General features: G+C 38.8%; 1 protein-coding gene across 6 annotated transcripts in view; it reads left to right on the forward strand.

Moving 5' to 3' along the window:
• Positions 1 to 13894, forward strand: part of CNTN1 (contactin 1) — a 265155-nt gene that overhangs the window by 159204 nt on the left and 92057 nt on the right. For all 6 annotated transcript variants that reach the window (XM_075744721.1, XM_075744711.1, XM_075744701.1 and 3 more), the window contains one exon: positions 9791 to 9923. In XM_075744721.1, the coding sequence (XP_075600836.1) occupies positions 9809 to 9923 (115 nt within the window). In that variant the 5' untranslated portion in view covers positions 9791 to 9808. The remainder of the gene's footprint in view (positions 1 to 9790; positions 9924 to 13894) is intronic.

Below are 13894 nucleotides of genomic sequence, written 5' to 3' on the forward strand. Positions count from 1 at the left end.
AGTTGCTGCCACCGAGGGCATCTGGGCCCCTTGGGCTAGTGGTATCACCCCAGTGACTGGCACTTAGACCTCCATACCGCACATGCACATAGAATAGGAAAATTAGGAAATTAGTCAGAGCTTAATAAGAAAAGAGGACACACTTTGGTGATGAGGCCAGACAAGTGTGCTGACCACCCGCTGCCGATACACAACTGAGCCCTGTTATCCCTTTACCCATCCATTTTCCCACCTGTGTTCCTTCCCAGTCCACCTTGATTTAGTCTAAGTGCAATCATGATACCAATATTCTTTCTGTTAAGCACAGGAAGATGTGATTTCTGGTGTCTCTCAGGTATAGTGGTTTTGACTCTGGGATTCATCCAAAGGCTGTTCTGGTGGTACACGTCCATGTGTGTCCCCTCGCTGACGAAGCGTTAAGGGAGATTTCTGTAGATGCTGTGTGCCTCTGAAGCTATACTGGGGTTGATAGAGAATACGTGGATGAAAAGTATCAACTGATAATAAACAGGCAATAAACTAAGCTTTCAAAAAAAGATAGATGGTTTGGTTTCTTGGGTTTTTTTCTTCAAAAAAATCTAAAGACTACAGAAACTATGCTTTAGTTGTAGGTAATGAAACCAATAGTAACCATCAATTGTCTTTTAAAATCTTCAGAATACAACTAATTCTACCTCATGAGTAAGTATCATTGAAAAGCAGTCTTTAAAACACAGAGGATCTTTGAAATGGTGGATGGCAGCTCAAACCTGTAAAAAATGCCTGTGGATCTCACCAATAGCTATTCTGAAATGTGTAAGCTTAAAACCAAAAGGCACAAATAACGTATTATTCCAAAATCCACTAGCAAATTCTAGTAAACATTGAATTGATTTTCCTTTTTTCTCCCTTTTGCAGCTGCTAGTCTGATTCGAACTGTTTATTCACAGGATGAAAGAGATGTTTTTAAGCATTCTCAACAGTTCCAAGTGATTGATGTAAATTTTAAAAAAAGCTACTCTGATTTAAAGAGAGTTGCTAGGAAACATGCAGTTTGAAGATGAAATCTCCCACTGAGGTTGTCTTTGGCTGTACAATAGGAAGTATGTTATAGAGTATCCTGAGTTACAGATTATATGGATAAACTGTTACATTTTTATGTATATAAATACATCTGCTATGAACCTATTGAATGCATATGATTCATTCCCATATCTTTGTTTAGTGATGAATAAGAAGGTATTACTAAGTGCAAGAAAATGTGAAAATCAGATTGAAAATGCCAAGAGTGCAGTAAAGATTCTCATGTAATATAGTTTCATTTTCTGAAACATCGAAGTAATCTTTTTTAGAAATGGATCTGGTGTATTTAAGATTTAATTTCAAGATGGTGTTCTAAGTAATCTGTTCTTTTCTTTTATAAATAAAATTGAAACTCCAAAAGATAACAGCAATTATACACTTAATTTTATTGGAAAAGTTAATGGTTTTTGTCCCTTGAAAGATGTTGGCCAAAGTAACCAAAAAATCATAGAATCATAGAATGGCATGGGTCGGAAGGGACCTTAAAAATCATTTAGTCCATCCCCTCTGCCTTGGGCAGGGGCACCCTCCAATAGACCAGGTTGCCCAAAGCCTCATCCAGCCTGGCCTTGAACACTTCCAGGGAGGGGGGATCCACAACCTCTCTGGGCAACCGGTGCCAGTGCTTCACCACCCTCACAGTGAAGAATTTTTTCCTTATGTCTAATCTAAATCTACCCTCTTTTAGTTTAAGGCCATTATCCCTTGTCCTGTCACTACATGCCCTTATAAACAGTCTCTCTCCAGATTATTTTTAGCCCCCCTTATGTACTGGAAGGCTGCAACAAGGTCTCCCGGGAGCCTTCTCTTCTCCAGGCTGAACAACCCCAACTCTCTCAGCCTGTCCTCATAGGAGAGGTGCTCCAGCCCTCTGATCATCTTCATGGCCCTCCTCTGGACTCTCTCCAATGGCTCCATGTCCTTCTTATGTTGGGGCCCCCAGAGCTGGATGCAGTACTCCAGGTGGGGTCTGACAAGAACGGAGTAGAGGGGGAAAATCATCTCCCTCTACGTGCTGGTTGGCTTTCTGGGCTGCAAGCGCACATTGCCAGCTCTTGTTGAGCTTCTCATCAATCAATACCCCCAAGTCCTTCTCCTCATGGCAGCTCTCAATCCATTCTCCACCCAGCCTGTAGTTGTGCTTGGGATTGTGTTGACCCATGTGAAGGACCTTGCACTTGGCCTTGTTGAACTTCATCCGGCCCATCTCTGAAGCCTGAGCCCATCTCTCAAGCCTGGGCCCACCCCTCCAGCCTGTCAAGGTCTGGATGGCATCCCTTCCCTCCAGCGTGTTGACTGCACCACACAGCTTGGTGTTGTTGGCAAACTTGCTGAGGGTGCACTCAATCCTGCTGTCCATGTTGCTGACCAAGATGTTAAACAGTGCTGGTCCCAATACTGACCCCTGAGGAATACCACTTTTTCCTCTTTATCATATGAAAGAATGCCCAGTTTTAATAATGGATATTTGTTTGTATTCATAGCTTATTTTTTTTTTTAATGATGGTTTTAGAGCCTTAAGTGTTTGTGGTTATCTTGGAGTCAAAGTTAAACTAATTAGGCTTTCAGACACAAGCAGAAGCTACTTGTTAAGTGTAGGAACCGAGCAATATACTCTTCTGCATGATGTTTAGTGCTTGGCACAAGGTTTATTGATTTTTGTTTGCTGAAATTTTTTACCAGACAATCTTTAAGCAGGAAAGCCCTTACAGCATGCTTTCAGAAAAGTCTGAGCAATGCCTGTGAATTATGGCAGCAGTAAGTGATCTTTTCCTGATTTATTGCCTTAGAATAAAGAACAGCCAGCTACTGATAGAGCAAATGGTGTGAATAGGGACTTGGAGGACTGGCTGCCTGACCCTTCGCTGCTGACATGATGATTAAAGACAGTGTTTAACTACCGCTAAGCAACACTTCATTATCTGGAGGTATTTCAAAATAAAACCTTTTTGCACCCAATGACTCAAGAAAAGTAACCAAATGGTATTAATACTTAAGAGTAAAGCTGAGTTGTTGATCTTACCACAAATTAGGAGATGCCTAACCTTCCTAAAAAAATTGTTTATAGTGGCAATACCAAATGGCCCTTCGTTAGAGAATTGTTGATTAACTACAAGATGAGATAGAGTGTGACTGCTGTAAAACCTTTGTAGGGAAAAGAATTAATGTTGATTCATAATGAATCTGTGGATGCAAATAAGAAAAATAAGACATCTCATTAGTTGCATGAACTATCTGAGAGGATAAAATAACAGGATCCAAAACGAAGAGTAGAAAAAATGAAAATTGGAAGGATGATGTAGCAGGCAAGCAAAGCAAGTCCCATAGGGCTTCTTAATTGCTTAACAAAAAAAGAAAAAGTGCCTACTGAGCAACTGACTGAAGAAGTTACTGATTCTCGGGGTCTGAATTCTTTGATGTGTAAATATAAAGGAAGCAGGAGAGTTAAATTCACAGCGTGATTAACTACCAGCATGTTGTCCTACTTGAAAAAATGGTGCATTAGAAAATTGCCACAGAAAACACATCTTGTAACAGTAAGGTTGCCATTCAGATTGCTGGTACCTTCTGTATTTTATAATGATTTTCTGCAAATCGTACTATATTTGATGTTTTTGTTTCTTGTTATAGGTGCTGTGTTTTGTTGCTTTGTAGTATAGGTGTTATTGCTTTCAAGTGCAAAAACCATGACTCAAAACATGTCTAGAGATTGTCTTTTAGGTGCTTGATTCTTGGGAGAAGTCACAGCTTCCAAAGAAGGGGGCCCGGAGGGGAGGAGGAGGGTAACTCTGCTCCAGAGTATATTGTGGATCATCAGTGTGCCAGGACATTAGTTCTGTTAAGCCTATTGACATGAGAGTTTAAGTGGAAAAGAAGACATGATGAGTAAATTTATAAATATTTGTAATACAATGGAAGTTTTCTATCCCACTCCAAAGTTAAGGTTTCCCCTTGAAACTTGGTCCAAGCCCTGTAACCACCCTGGAGTCCTCATCACCTCAGAGATACTGGTTCTTTGTGTTTCCAAGTCAATGTTTATTAAGCAAAAATACAGAGCTGGTTGAACTTTCCACTGGTGATAGAATCACTTATTAATTTAGCCTGTCTAAATATATTAATGAACTGATCCTGTTATTTATTTATTTAGCACCTGTAAGCAGTAGAAAAAAATTTTTTGAGTAATTGGGAGGGGAAAGGGATGGACAATAGACTGTTCTTTGCTCAAACGTAGTGGTTGGTTGTGATGTTATTTTACATGTTGTCCTTGAAAGTGTAAATTCTGTTCAAGAAGAGTGTCTTATTTATGGGCCATCAAATCGATGGGCGGCTTAGCTGGCTTTCATTCATGTGAAATGAAGGGAGTAACTATATTCTTTAAAAAGGGTGATGTGGAAAATACTAGAAGCATGACTGTTGGTGATGGGCTGTTTGGGCCAGTGGGCAGTACTGGGGACAGCGGATTTGAACTTCCATTTCCACTTGACTAAATCAGGCAGCAACAAAGAGTATAGTTATAGAAATCAAAGATGATCAAAAGGAAAGGAAGTGTTTCTATAAGCCTTTTTGAAGGGAACTAAAGCCATTTTTGGACTCTAAGAGGTAGCCAGCTACCATCTAAAAATCTTCTGTAGATGCAGCAGTGCTATAAGAGCAGGGCTGGCTTGGAAGTTTACTTACAGTAATCCTAGGCCACTGTAATGAGATAAATCTGTGCAGTGGCAGGGAACTTGACTGTCATCACCTTTCCGGTCATAGAGAAGGCTAGTAAATGCTAGTGGCTAAGGTACTGGTTTCAGAAGTAAATAAAGGGGTTGTGGGTGATGTTTGAGAAGCCAGACTTTTAAGTGAGACGTAGTGCCCTTTCTGATGGCAAGTCTAACCTAGAATGCCAAAACATGTTGATTGATCACAAAATTAAATTGCAAACGCCAAAATAGTAGAAAAGGACAAAGGATGACACAATAAATAATATGCAATGCACATAATTTTTTTTTATTCAAAAGTTTCTTGGTAATTCTAAATACTGAGCAACTAATAAGATTTATGAGGAGTTTTAGTTATCATAGCAAAAAATGCCAACTCTTTTAAGAAAATCAAGATAATGAGCAATTAGATGCTTACTAAAATCACTGAAAGAGCCTGAAGTAAAAACAAATACAAAACACTGATTAGGTCGAAGTATTGTGTGGCTCCTAAAAGGCTTTGATTATAACTTGCCACTGTGTTAATTTACTAGTGAATTATTGCAATTATATATATTCATGTTTTGAAAAAGGGTGGAGAACCAGAGATTTCTTCTAGATTGTTGTGTCTATTTATAGTCTAATCTGGATGGAATCTCTACCAATACTAAAACTTGAATGTGTATAATTATCATAATATGCCAGGAAATTAGAATCATAACAAGCATCTTGATTTACCTTTCCTAGCTGAGTGTACCAAGCCAGAGCACCTAAATGGTTTCCTTTGCCCCCTCTCTGCCCACTCAGCACCTGGGGCTCCTGAGGGGAGCCCTGAGAGGATGTTGGGGGATGATGCAATGATCATGCTGCTCCCGTGCTGAAAGCCTCAGCAAGAGATGTTCAAGGAACATCTCACCATGATAAATGTTGAGATTTACTGACAGAGGTGACTGCTAATGCTCATGCACCTTCATCTGCCTTCGTCTCCATCTCCATCACTTTCCCTCTCTGCCTTTCTTTCTGACTGCCCTTTTGGGTTGGTTTATTGCTTCCGTCCTCCCACACATCACTTGCATGTCCCACAAGACATCCCTCCCCTCTGTAATGCTGAGTTCTGCTTCTTTCCTTCCTCTTCACCCTTTAACATCCCCCATGGTTGCTCTTTACCATGTCTGTCCCTGCCCTTTCTGGATTTCAAATCTAGTAGATTATGTAGCCTATTTGCACTGCTTTTTATCTTAAGATCTTTATTCAGCTGACTTCCATTACCTGCTGTTTGTACTTTCTTTTTGTGTCTACATTATGAATGCTTTATGTCCTTGCAAAATGATGATGTCATCTACATGTTTGGATCAAGGAGGGAAGTGATGGAAAACATGGCTATTTTCATAGCTGTAAAACAATTGTCTTTTTCTCCTTAATGAAGGCCAAAGTGTGTGGTGAAGACCTGAAGAAAGCCGCACAGAATATGGAAGAAAATGTAGACAGTTTCCTAAAGTGCATTTTGAGAGATTAAAGTATCCGTACAGCTGGGTAGTATAGAGAGGCAGGTCTACCCTTGTGTCCTGGGAACACTTCTCATCCTAATGAAGCATCAAGAGACACTGCAAACCTCCAGAAGCGTTCTGGGAGGTCCCTGTGTTCAAAATTGAACGTACTTCCTATTCAGCAGCCGATGTCCCAGTTTTCCCCCACCTCCTTTGGGAGGCTCGCACTCCAGCCAGCTCACCAGAAGGAGTTATCTTGAACCTAGCAAGGCAAAGGCCTGGTAGTGGTGACTGGCTCTTTTGGGAAACTGAACAGTCAAAAGGGACCTAAATGTGTTAATGAGCATTAGATTGTAATTAAGCTTGACACAGTTGCAGTTAAATGCATGCTTATTTTATTACGTATTTTAAAAATGTCTTACTCTTTCGCTAAAATTATGATGCTTTGTTGTGAGAAAAGAAGGATAGTGTACTGTGCAGACTAAAAGGAGCATGTCCAGGCATGCAATCACCCTCTGCTTTCACAGGGGAGAAAAGTGAGTCGTACTAATCACTGTTCTTTTGTTCGGGAGTGATTTTTACTTGGGCAACAATATCTTTCTCACTCTGTGAAGAAAAAAGCTTGAGAGCTGTAAAGCAAAAGAGGCAGTAGCTAATGCCGCATGAGGACTGCAGCCCACAGTGCTGCCTCCGGCGCGAGTGCTGCTCCTCGGATGGGCCTGGACTCCTCCTTGGGCAGCTGGGTGATAACATCATGTACAGCCGCACCACTTCAGACGTGCAGACGATAGATAACCCGCATGCTGTCTCATCTCATAGCAGGCAGTTCTGCCAAAATTCAGCAGAGCGATGCGAAACAGCCTCACTTCTTGTCCACAAGCTGAGATAAATCAGGAGGGATGGTGTGCTATATATACAGAACCCACTCAGCCGAAGGAAGTGAGAGCGAGGAAAGGATTTTAATCCTGGCAGGGTGGATATTTCTGTATCTGAATAAAATGAGGTATTTATAGCATTTACTGACAAAATTTTTATTTACTGTAATTTGAACCAGTGTTCAAACCATTTTTTCCTGAGCCAACAGAAAGGAAATTTTGGAGAGCTAGAGGACAAGGTAACTTTCCAAAATCAAACCTGGATTCTGCAAAAAAGAGGGAGGAGGGATCTCCTGTCTGCCGCGATGCCTGTAATGTCAGAGAGAGAACATGGGTTTACTCTTAACAGTTTCATCTATCAATACATTTGAACACAGTTATTATCACCATGAGTTACTGTGTAATTACCGTTGTTCCCAACAGAGTCCCTGTTTCATCACTGTTTAATTATGTGCATTATTTCAGTGTAACTATGCAATTTAACTCATGTCACTTGGAAATAAATGCTCCAGGCGAGGCAGTGTGATAACACAAGAAGCTTCATAGCCAGGATATGGTTGCTGGAAAAGTATACAAAGTCATTTGTTGATGTAGCCTACCACTGTCTTTTGGAGACATCATATAGACACAGGAATTCATACTTTGGTCATTTAAGGTAGATGCCTGAAATAGTTGTGAATAATCCTTTTTGTGACAAAGTCTGAAGAAACTTTAGTGCCAATAGAGGGTAAAGATGTTTAAATTCTTCCCCTTGGATCCAGATACAGTAAGCATATGCCTTTGTTGCCAACATAAGAGCATTTTTCCAGGAAATATTTCTAAATAAATCTCAGTTCTGGGGATCACTGTTTTGCTCTTGTATGTGTTTTGCTAAGCACCGTTTTCATGTAACAGCCATGATTTTATGGTCATGGCAACTAAATTTTGAGTTAGTTGTTTGTTAAAGATTTCATCCTCTAAAAAAGGAAAAATGTGAAGTGCAACAGCTCCTGCAATTTCTGAGCCAAAAGGAGTCTCTTGTGATATTTCTTGCCATTTTCCTCCACTGAGTTTAATAAAACACCCCATGACACTCTCCTATAAGGAAAGCTCGCTATCTGATGCATGTTCTGATTAACATCTTCTTAGGATTATTCTGAGGAAGAAGGGACCAGTGTAGGGCCCCAATGGCCAAGACATGTTCCTAAGCCACCTCAAGGAGAGCCACGGGACATGTACGCCAAGACAGACCTGTCCAGCCACAGCTCAAACCAGAGGAACTCTGTTACCGGAGCAGCATTTATCCCAAGCATACTTAGGGAGTCACATATGTCTGTGCATGCGCTTTGAAATTCAAACCCACCCATTTCTTCATGTTGGAGGTGTGAAAGAGGGCACTTTCAAAACAAGGTCTAATACCTCTGGATTTTGGAAAAAGAAAACAATTCAGTAAAAATTTTGACCTGGAAAGAGCAAGAGTCTCGGTAAAAGCTAGAAGCCACTGTCAGAGTCATCGGTACTTGGCATGGGAAGCTAGAAAACAGTAACGTCAAGTTTATATCCTGCAAAAAAGTGATATTGCAAACATGCCCTAGGATGCATGGTACTGAAGGATATTCAAGTATGTATAAGCATATTTTGTGATGAAATAGTAACAAAATGAATATGCTGAGAGGAAGGGATAATATCAGCATATGCCTGAGATACAACAATAAGCTTTGTGTGAAGGTCGTAACTTAACCAGTGCTACAGCAGAACCAATCAAGAGAAGTAGTATGAACAAGATGTGATGGATGTAAACGATGCATTTATATATTCATGGCAAGAAATCTATTAAAAAAAACAGAAAATTGCACACTGCAAACATGATGACGCATTGCCCTAAAGGAATAGATAACAGCCACCAGCCAGAAACAAAAAGCTAGCAAAATATTCTTATTGAAAGAAGACAAAAATGTTATAGAAGTATTCTCAAAAATGGTGTCTAAAATCTTAGAATATTCAAAAGAAGCTGCATGTTTATTTAGCTTGGTTTCAGTATATATATGCAGGCAGAGTTTCTGCCACAGGGAAAAGAGAAAACTTCAAATATGACATTGCAATAATGATTATATTCAATGTTTAAAAAGCAACTCATAAAAATTAATACCGCCTTTCCAGAGGATCATGAATTTTATGTTAAAAGTTTTAAAGGAATGATATACTAGACAAAATAAATGAATCCTGAAAGAGATTAATGTACTTTTAGGTTTCGCTGTGATTTTCTTTCTACAGACTTTGAAATCATTAATTGTAATGTAGTATTTACGAAGATGGAGGAGGGTAGAATCTGGACTGTCCTTATTTTATTGCAAACTATGTATTATTTTAATATTTCTAGTAATGTGAAGTGTTCTCAGAGGATCCAGATCTAACCCAAAACACAGTTCTGGTTTAGCAAGATGAATCTAAGAGGATGTTCAGTATTAACATTTACCATATTACTTACTATCACCAGAAAACCTGAGTACTCTTAAACAGTGTTCTCTCTGAGCAAAAGAGATCATTAGTTTGATCCAGCAAATTTGATAATGCATTTACTATTCAAAAGACTCTATCCTATATTAAGTATTCAGTTTAGACAGAAAATATAGCAAGTTAAATGTGATATGAGATAAAGCCTTATGTCAGACTTATTCACTCCTCTTTCTGTCTCTCTGATCAGGTATTTTTAGCTCTCTGAATGCTGGTGTTGCAAGGCACAGTTCCTTTTGAGATAATCGCTGAACAGAAGATGATAACCATGTGGTTCTTCATCTATCATCTTATTACACCCTGTTTCGTCTTCTGCCTGGCAGGTAAGATGGCCTCCCATGTTAATCCATTTAACTAACTGTTTTCAGTTTTATGCATCTCAAGGTCAATTATGCTGTTTGTATGGCTTTAATTTATTTCTGCAGATGCAATGAATTACTAAATGTGAATAATGAAGCTGTAAGGAAGCATACTTACTACAATGGAAGCCATAATTCAAAGCTTGAGAAAATACAGATCTGGACCTTAAATTTGTTCTTGTCTATTCTAATTCAGTATACAGAATTCTTTCTCTCTCTAGATTATAAAAAATGTATATCAACCATCTATTTGTGCACAGATGATCATGTTATAAGGATAGAAATATGCCCACAAGAAGAGACACTACACACAAGATTCTGTAATATAGACACCATCTAAAATTCATAAAAGTCATAAAATCCTACCAGCACAATATATTGGTAGTTTTCATAATACAGTGGGGAAATGCTGCATATACTGACTTTAAATTACAAATTGTAAAACTTTTCATAAATACAGGTGGGCCCATAAATATTAAAACATGCAGGAGTCATATTCCTAACATCTGAAATTAGAGATATTTGCAACTGAAATTTTGGTTCAGTTCTAAGAGAATAGAAGGAGCTCTTTGGAAACTTAAAATTCAAGATTAAAACCTAGTTCCTATCCCAACTGTTCTGAACAACTTTGAGATTTGTAAAGCCTGTTTCAGACATCCATAACAATTTAAAAGAATGCTGGTTTTTAGTTGCTATGATGAATTGGATTGCCAGCATAAGCAGAGCTCTTCTTAAGACAGAAAATATTTTGCTTATGTACAGACTGCATGAACTGAGATATGAGCATGTGAAAAGCAGAATAATTAAATTGTACATATGCAAAATATTGACTGAGATGTGAGAAGTTCAAATATTGTGTACTAGTGATTCATTTATTTTTAAGGTAGGCTTTAGATCCTTCCCTACTTTGAGGGGAAAGTTACTGATAAAGACTACTGCACGTCATAAAACATTCTTGTGTTTCTCTGGGTTCGTTATGTAATAAATGAGTCCCTAATTGAAATGAGCTGTTTGTAGTCTTGCTCAACCTGGCCTACCATTTCACTACCATGAGAACATATTGTTTGTATTAGTGAGTCCAAAAATCTGATTAATACTACGATGTAAGCTCATTGCCTTTAAGAAATTACTCCATAGATCACAGGAGTGCTTTTTGGTTTAATGAGAACATTATTTTATTCTATGAAGGGTTTGAACTCAGTTCTTTACTCCATATCCGAGTTTTCTGGAGGATATATTGTCACCTACTAGAAATAAAAACCTTTAAAATGTAGTGATCTCATGCTTACAATGTATTTATTATGTGTTTCAAGGGCGTTTTCTTTGTTGAGATATGAGAGTTGCTGGTGGCACAAAAATTAAAAAATAAAATTCATCACTTTAATACTGGGCTTTTCCTGAAAAAAGAGGCTGTCAACTACTATCAGTAATATTACACATGTAATTTCACTCTGGACATGGTGACATCAAACAAAATCGTCAGTTGCAGTAGCCAAGCAAGTGCTGGATGTTAGTTGATAAAAAAGTTGAGTGAACCACTTAGAACAAATGTTCAGTTAATTTCTTGATGGGCAAGGCCAGGCGATTAATGCTATTACTTGTGTTATGCACATCGCAGTTGTGCCCAGAAGCCAAAAATTTTGGCACCAAAATGCACCTCCTGGCAAGTGCCTTAGAATGACATGGGAAGCTTGTGTGCTATAACGCTCCTGAGTAAGTGACACAGGAAGAACAAAGATGGGTGTGATGAGATTGCATGTAGTTTGAATATGCATTGATATATTGATAGCAATGTTTGTTTGATCTTTCCTTTGACTGTAATTGGCTATGTCAGGCTATGATTCCTGTAAGAAGAATAAGAGGCATTGGTGTGAAGGGGTTTGAATACCTGCAGGTTCTAATAGTGCTCTTCCCAGTTCAAAGAAACTTCCTAACTTATCTTCTGGTATGGAATAAATCCAGGACTTGAGTGTATTTTTCATCAAAAGCCAAAGATCAAACCTACCACTGTCTCTAAATATATGCCACCATCCTCCAATGTGCAAGATTCGTAGTCTTACACAATGAGAGGGAATTTGTTATTTCTGGTGTATTATTGCAAGGCTGAGTAGTGCACACGCTCTCTGCTCTTGGACCTGCTCTACTTTGCATAAATAATTAAACATCCATTTGAGTTGAGAGCAAGTCTGCTTCTGTCATTTAGGGATTAGAGTGCACTTCTGGATTATATAAATCTGATGTTGCAGTCTTTGCTGTGCCCTAGCACTTGAATATTGCTGGAGGTTTTCTCATTTCAAATGAGTACTAGAGCTGCTGGCAGTTAGTCTTAGCAAATTTTCTTTTTAAATGTATTTCTTTGCAATGAAAATGTCATGGAAACCAGAAAATACGTAGCTGCGGTAACCAAGATGAAATATAGCAAGTTGATTGGGAGTGTTCACAATATGGTTAAAAACTGAAAGATAGATACTGCAGAGAAAGAAGGAGCACAATTAGGGCAATCAGGTGTCATCACAGGTGACATTAGGTCAAGTTTTAGGAGATGTTCTTGCAAACATGATACTATCAAGGGGAATGCTGTCAATGCCAACAGCAATGGAGAATGTGGAAAGCGGGGATGATTTTTGAGTAAAGATCGTGAGTTCTCATTTTAATAACGAGAGACCAAGGACCAGAGTGAAGAGACAAGTTAGCTGGGTGCAGATGTGGAAAGCAGAATATTAAAAAGTTGATTAGCATTTTTTAAGGCAAACTGATTTGTGACTCTGGAGTCACCAGTTAAGGTTTTTGCAGCCCATGGCTCCTAAACAGACCTACTATATTAACTGCTTTGGACCCAGGAAGCTGATAGCTTCCAGGGTCAATGTCCTTTGAGATGTGTCACCATATGGCCTGTCCCAAGTTCAAAGATATCAGCCGAGAAGCTTGAAGATATTGAGAATTCATGCTTTTGATTGAGCTTTGAGAGCTTCCAGAATTACCTGCTAGACGTATTTAGGAAACAAGGAGCTAGGAAGCTGAAAACCTGAAAGCTGCGCTGACTTTAGATGTTCAGAATTTGGCCTGAAAGGGTGATTGTTATTATGACACTCATTAAACTAAGTATTTTTACCTGTTTTCAGATAGATCCTGCTGCAGAAATTTAAGAGACTTTTTTTCCCAAACTGAAATACATGTTATTTAGCAATTTGGAGTTTGTCTTGGAATAAAACCCCTGACTTTTAGCCAGTCTGGTTTGTGGCAATCAAAGGCAGAATTTGAGAATTGTTACAATGACTGGCCATTTGCCATCAGTGGGGAATACGCACTTACTTGACTGAAGGGAAGCAAACGTTACATGAATCAGTGCATCAAAAGTTTAGGCAGAGATCATCTTCTGCAGTGAGACAGGAGCAATATTTATTTTCCAGGTAAATAAGTGCTTGAAATGTATCCTTGCAGATACAAATTGATGAAAAAGCCGTAAGTAATTTGGTATTTCACTTACTGATAGAACAGACAGTTATAATAAGGGCTGCTTTTCAGAGTGCACTTTGAGCAGTGCAAGGCAAATGAGAGCAGCAAATCACTCCTCAGAGAACATTGTGATGATTGTCAGTCCACTGCCAAAAAAAGTTATTTCATGCCTATTGCGGTAATATTTGACTCTTCTCTTTCCCCTGATATCTGGTCTCTTGGCAACATACTTCTAAGTTGCCCTTGACTTCCTGTTAAATCCATACCCCATTGCTAAGTCTGAATTTTAGACTTTCCTTTTATCTAGCACATCCCATGTAAATCAATGAACCAAAGTATATCTTCACTTAGGATAATAACCTTGCACCAAAAGAATAAAAGTCTGTTTCAGCAACAGGTTTGTTTATTTTCTTTCTCTAAAAGACTAACTAAAAGCTGCAAAGGCCCTGTATTTTATTGTGCTTAATGAATACTTGATT

This window comes from Balearica regulorum, chromosome 1, assembly GCF_011004875.1.
Source record: "Balearica regulorum gibbericeps isolate bBalReg1 chromosome 1, bBalReg1.pri, whole genome shotgun sequence".
Lineage (NCBI taxonomy): Eukaryota > Metazoa > Chordata > Aves > Gruiformes > Gruidae > Balearica > Balearica regulorum.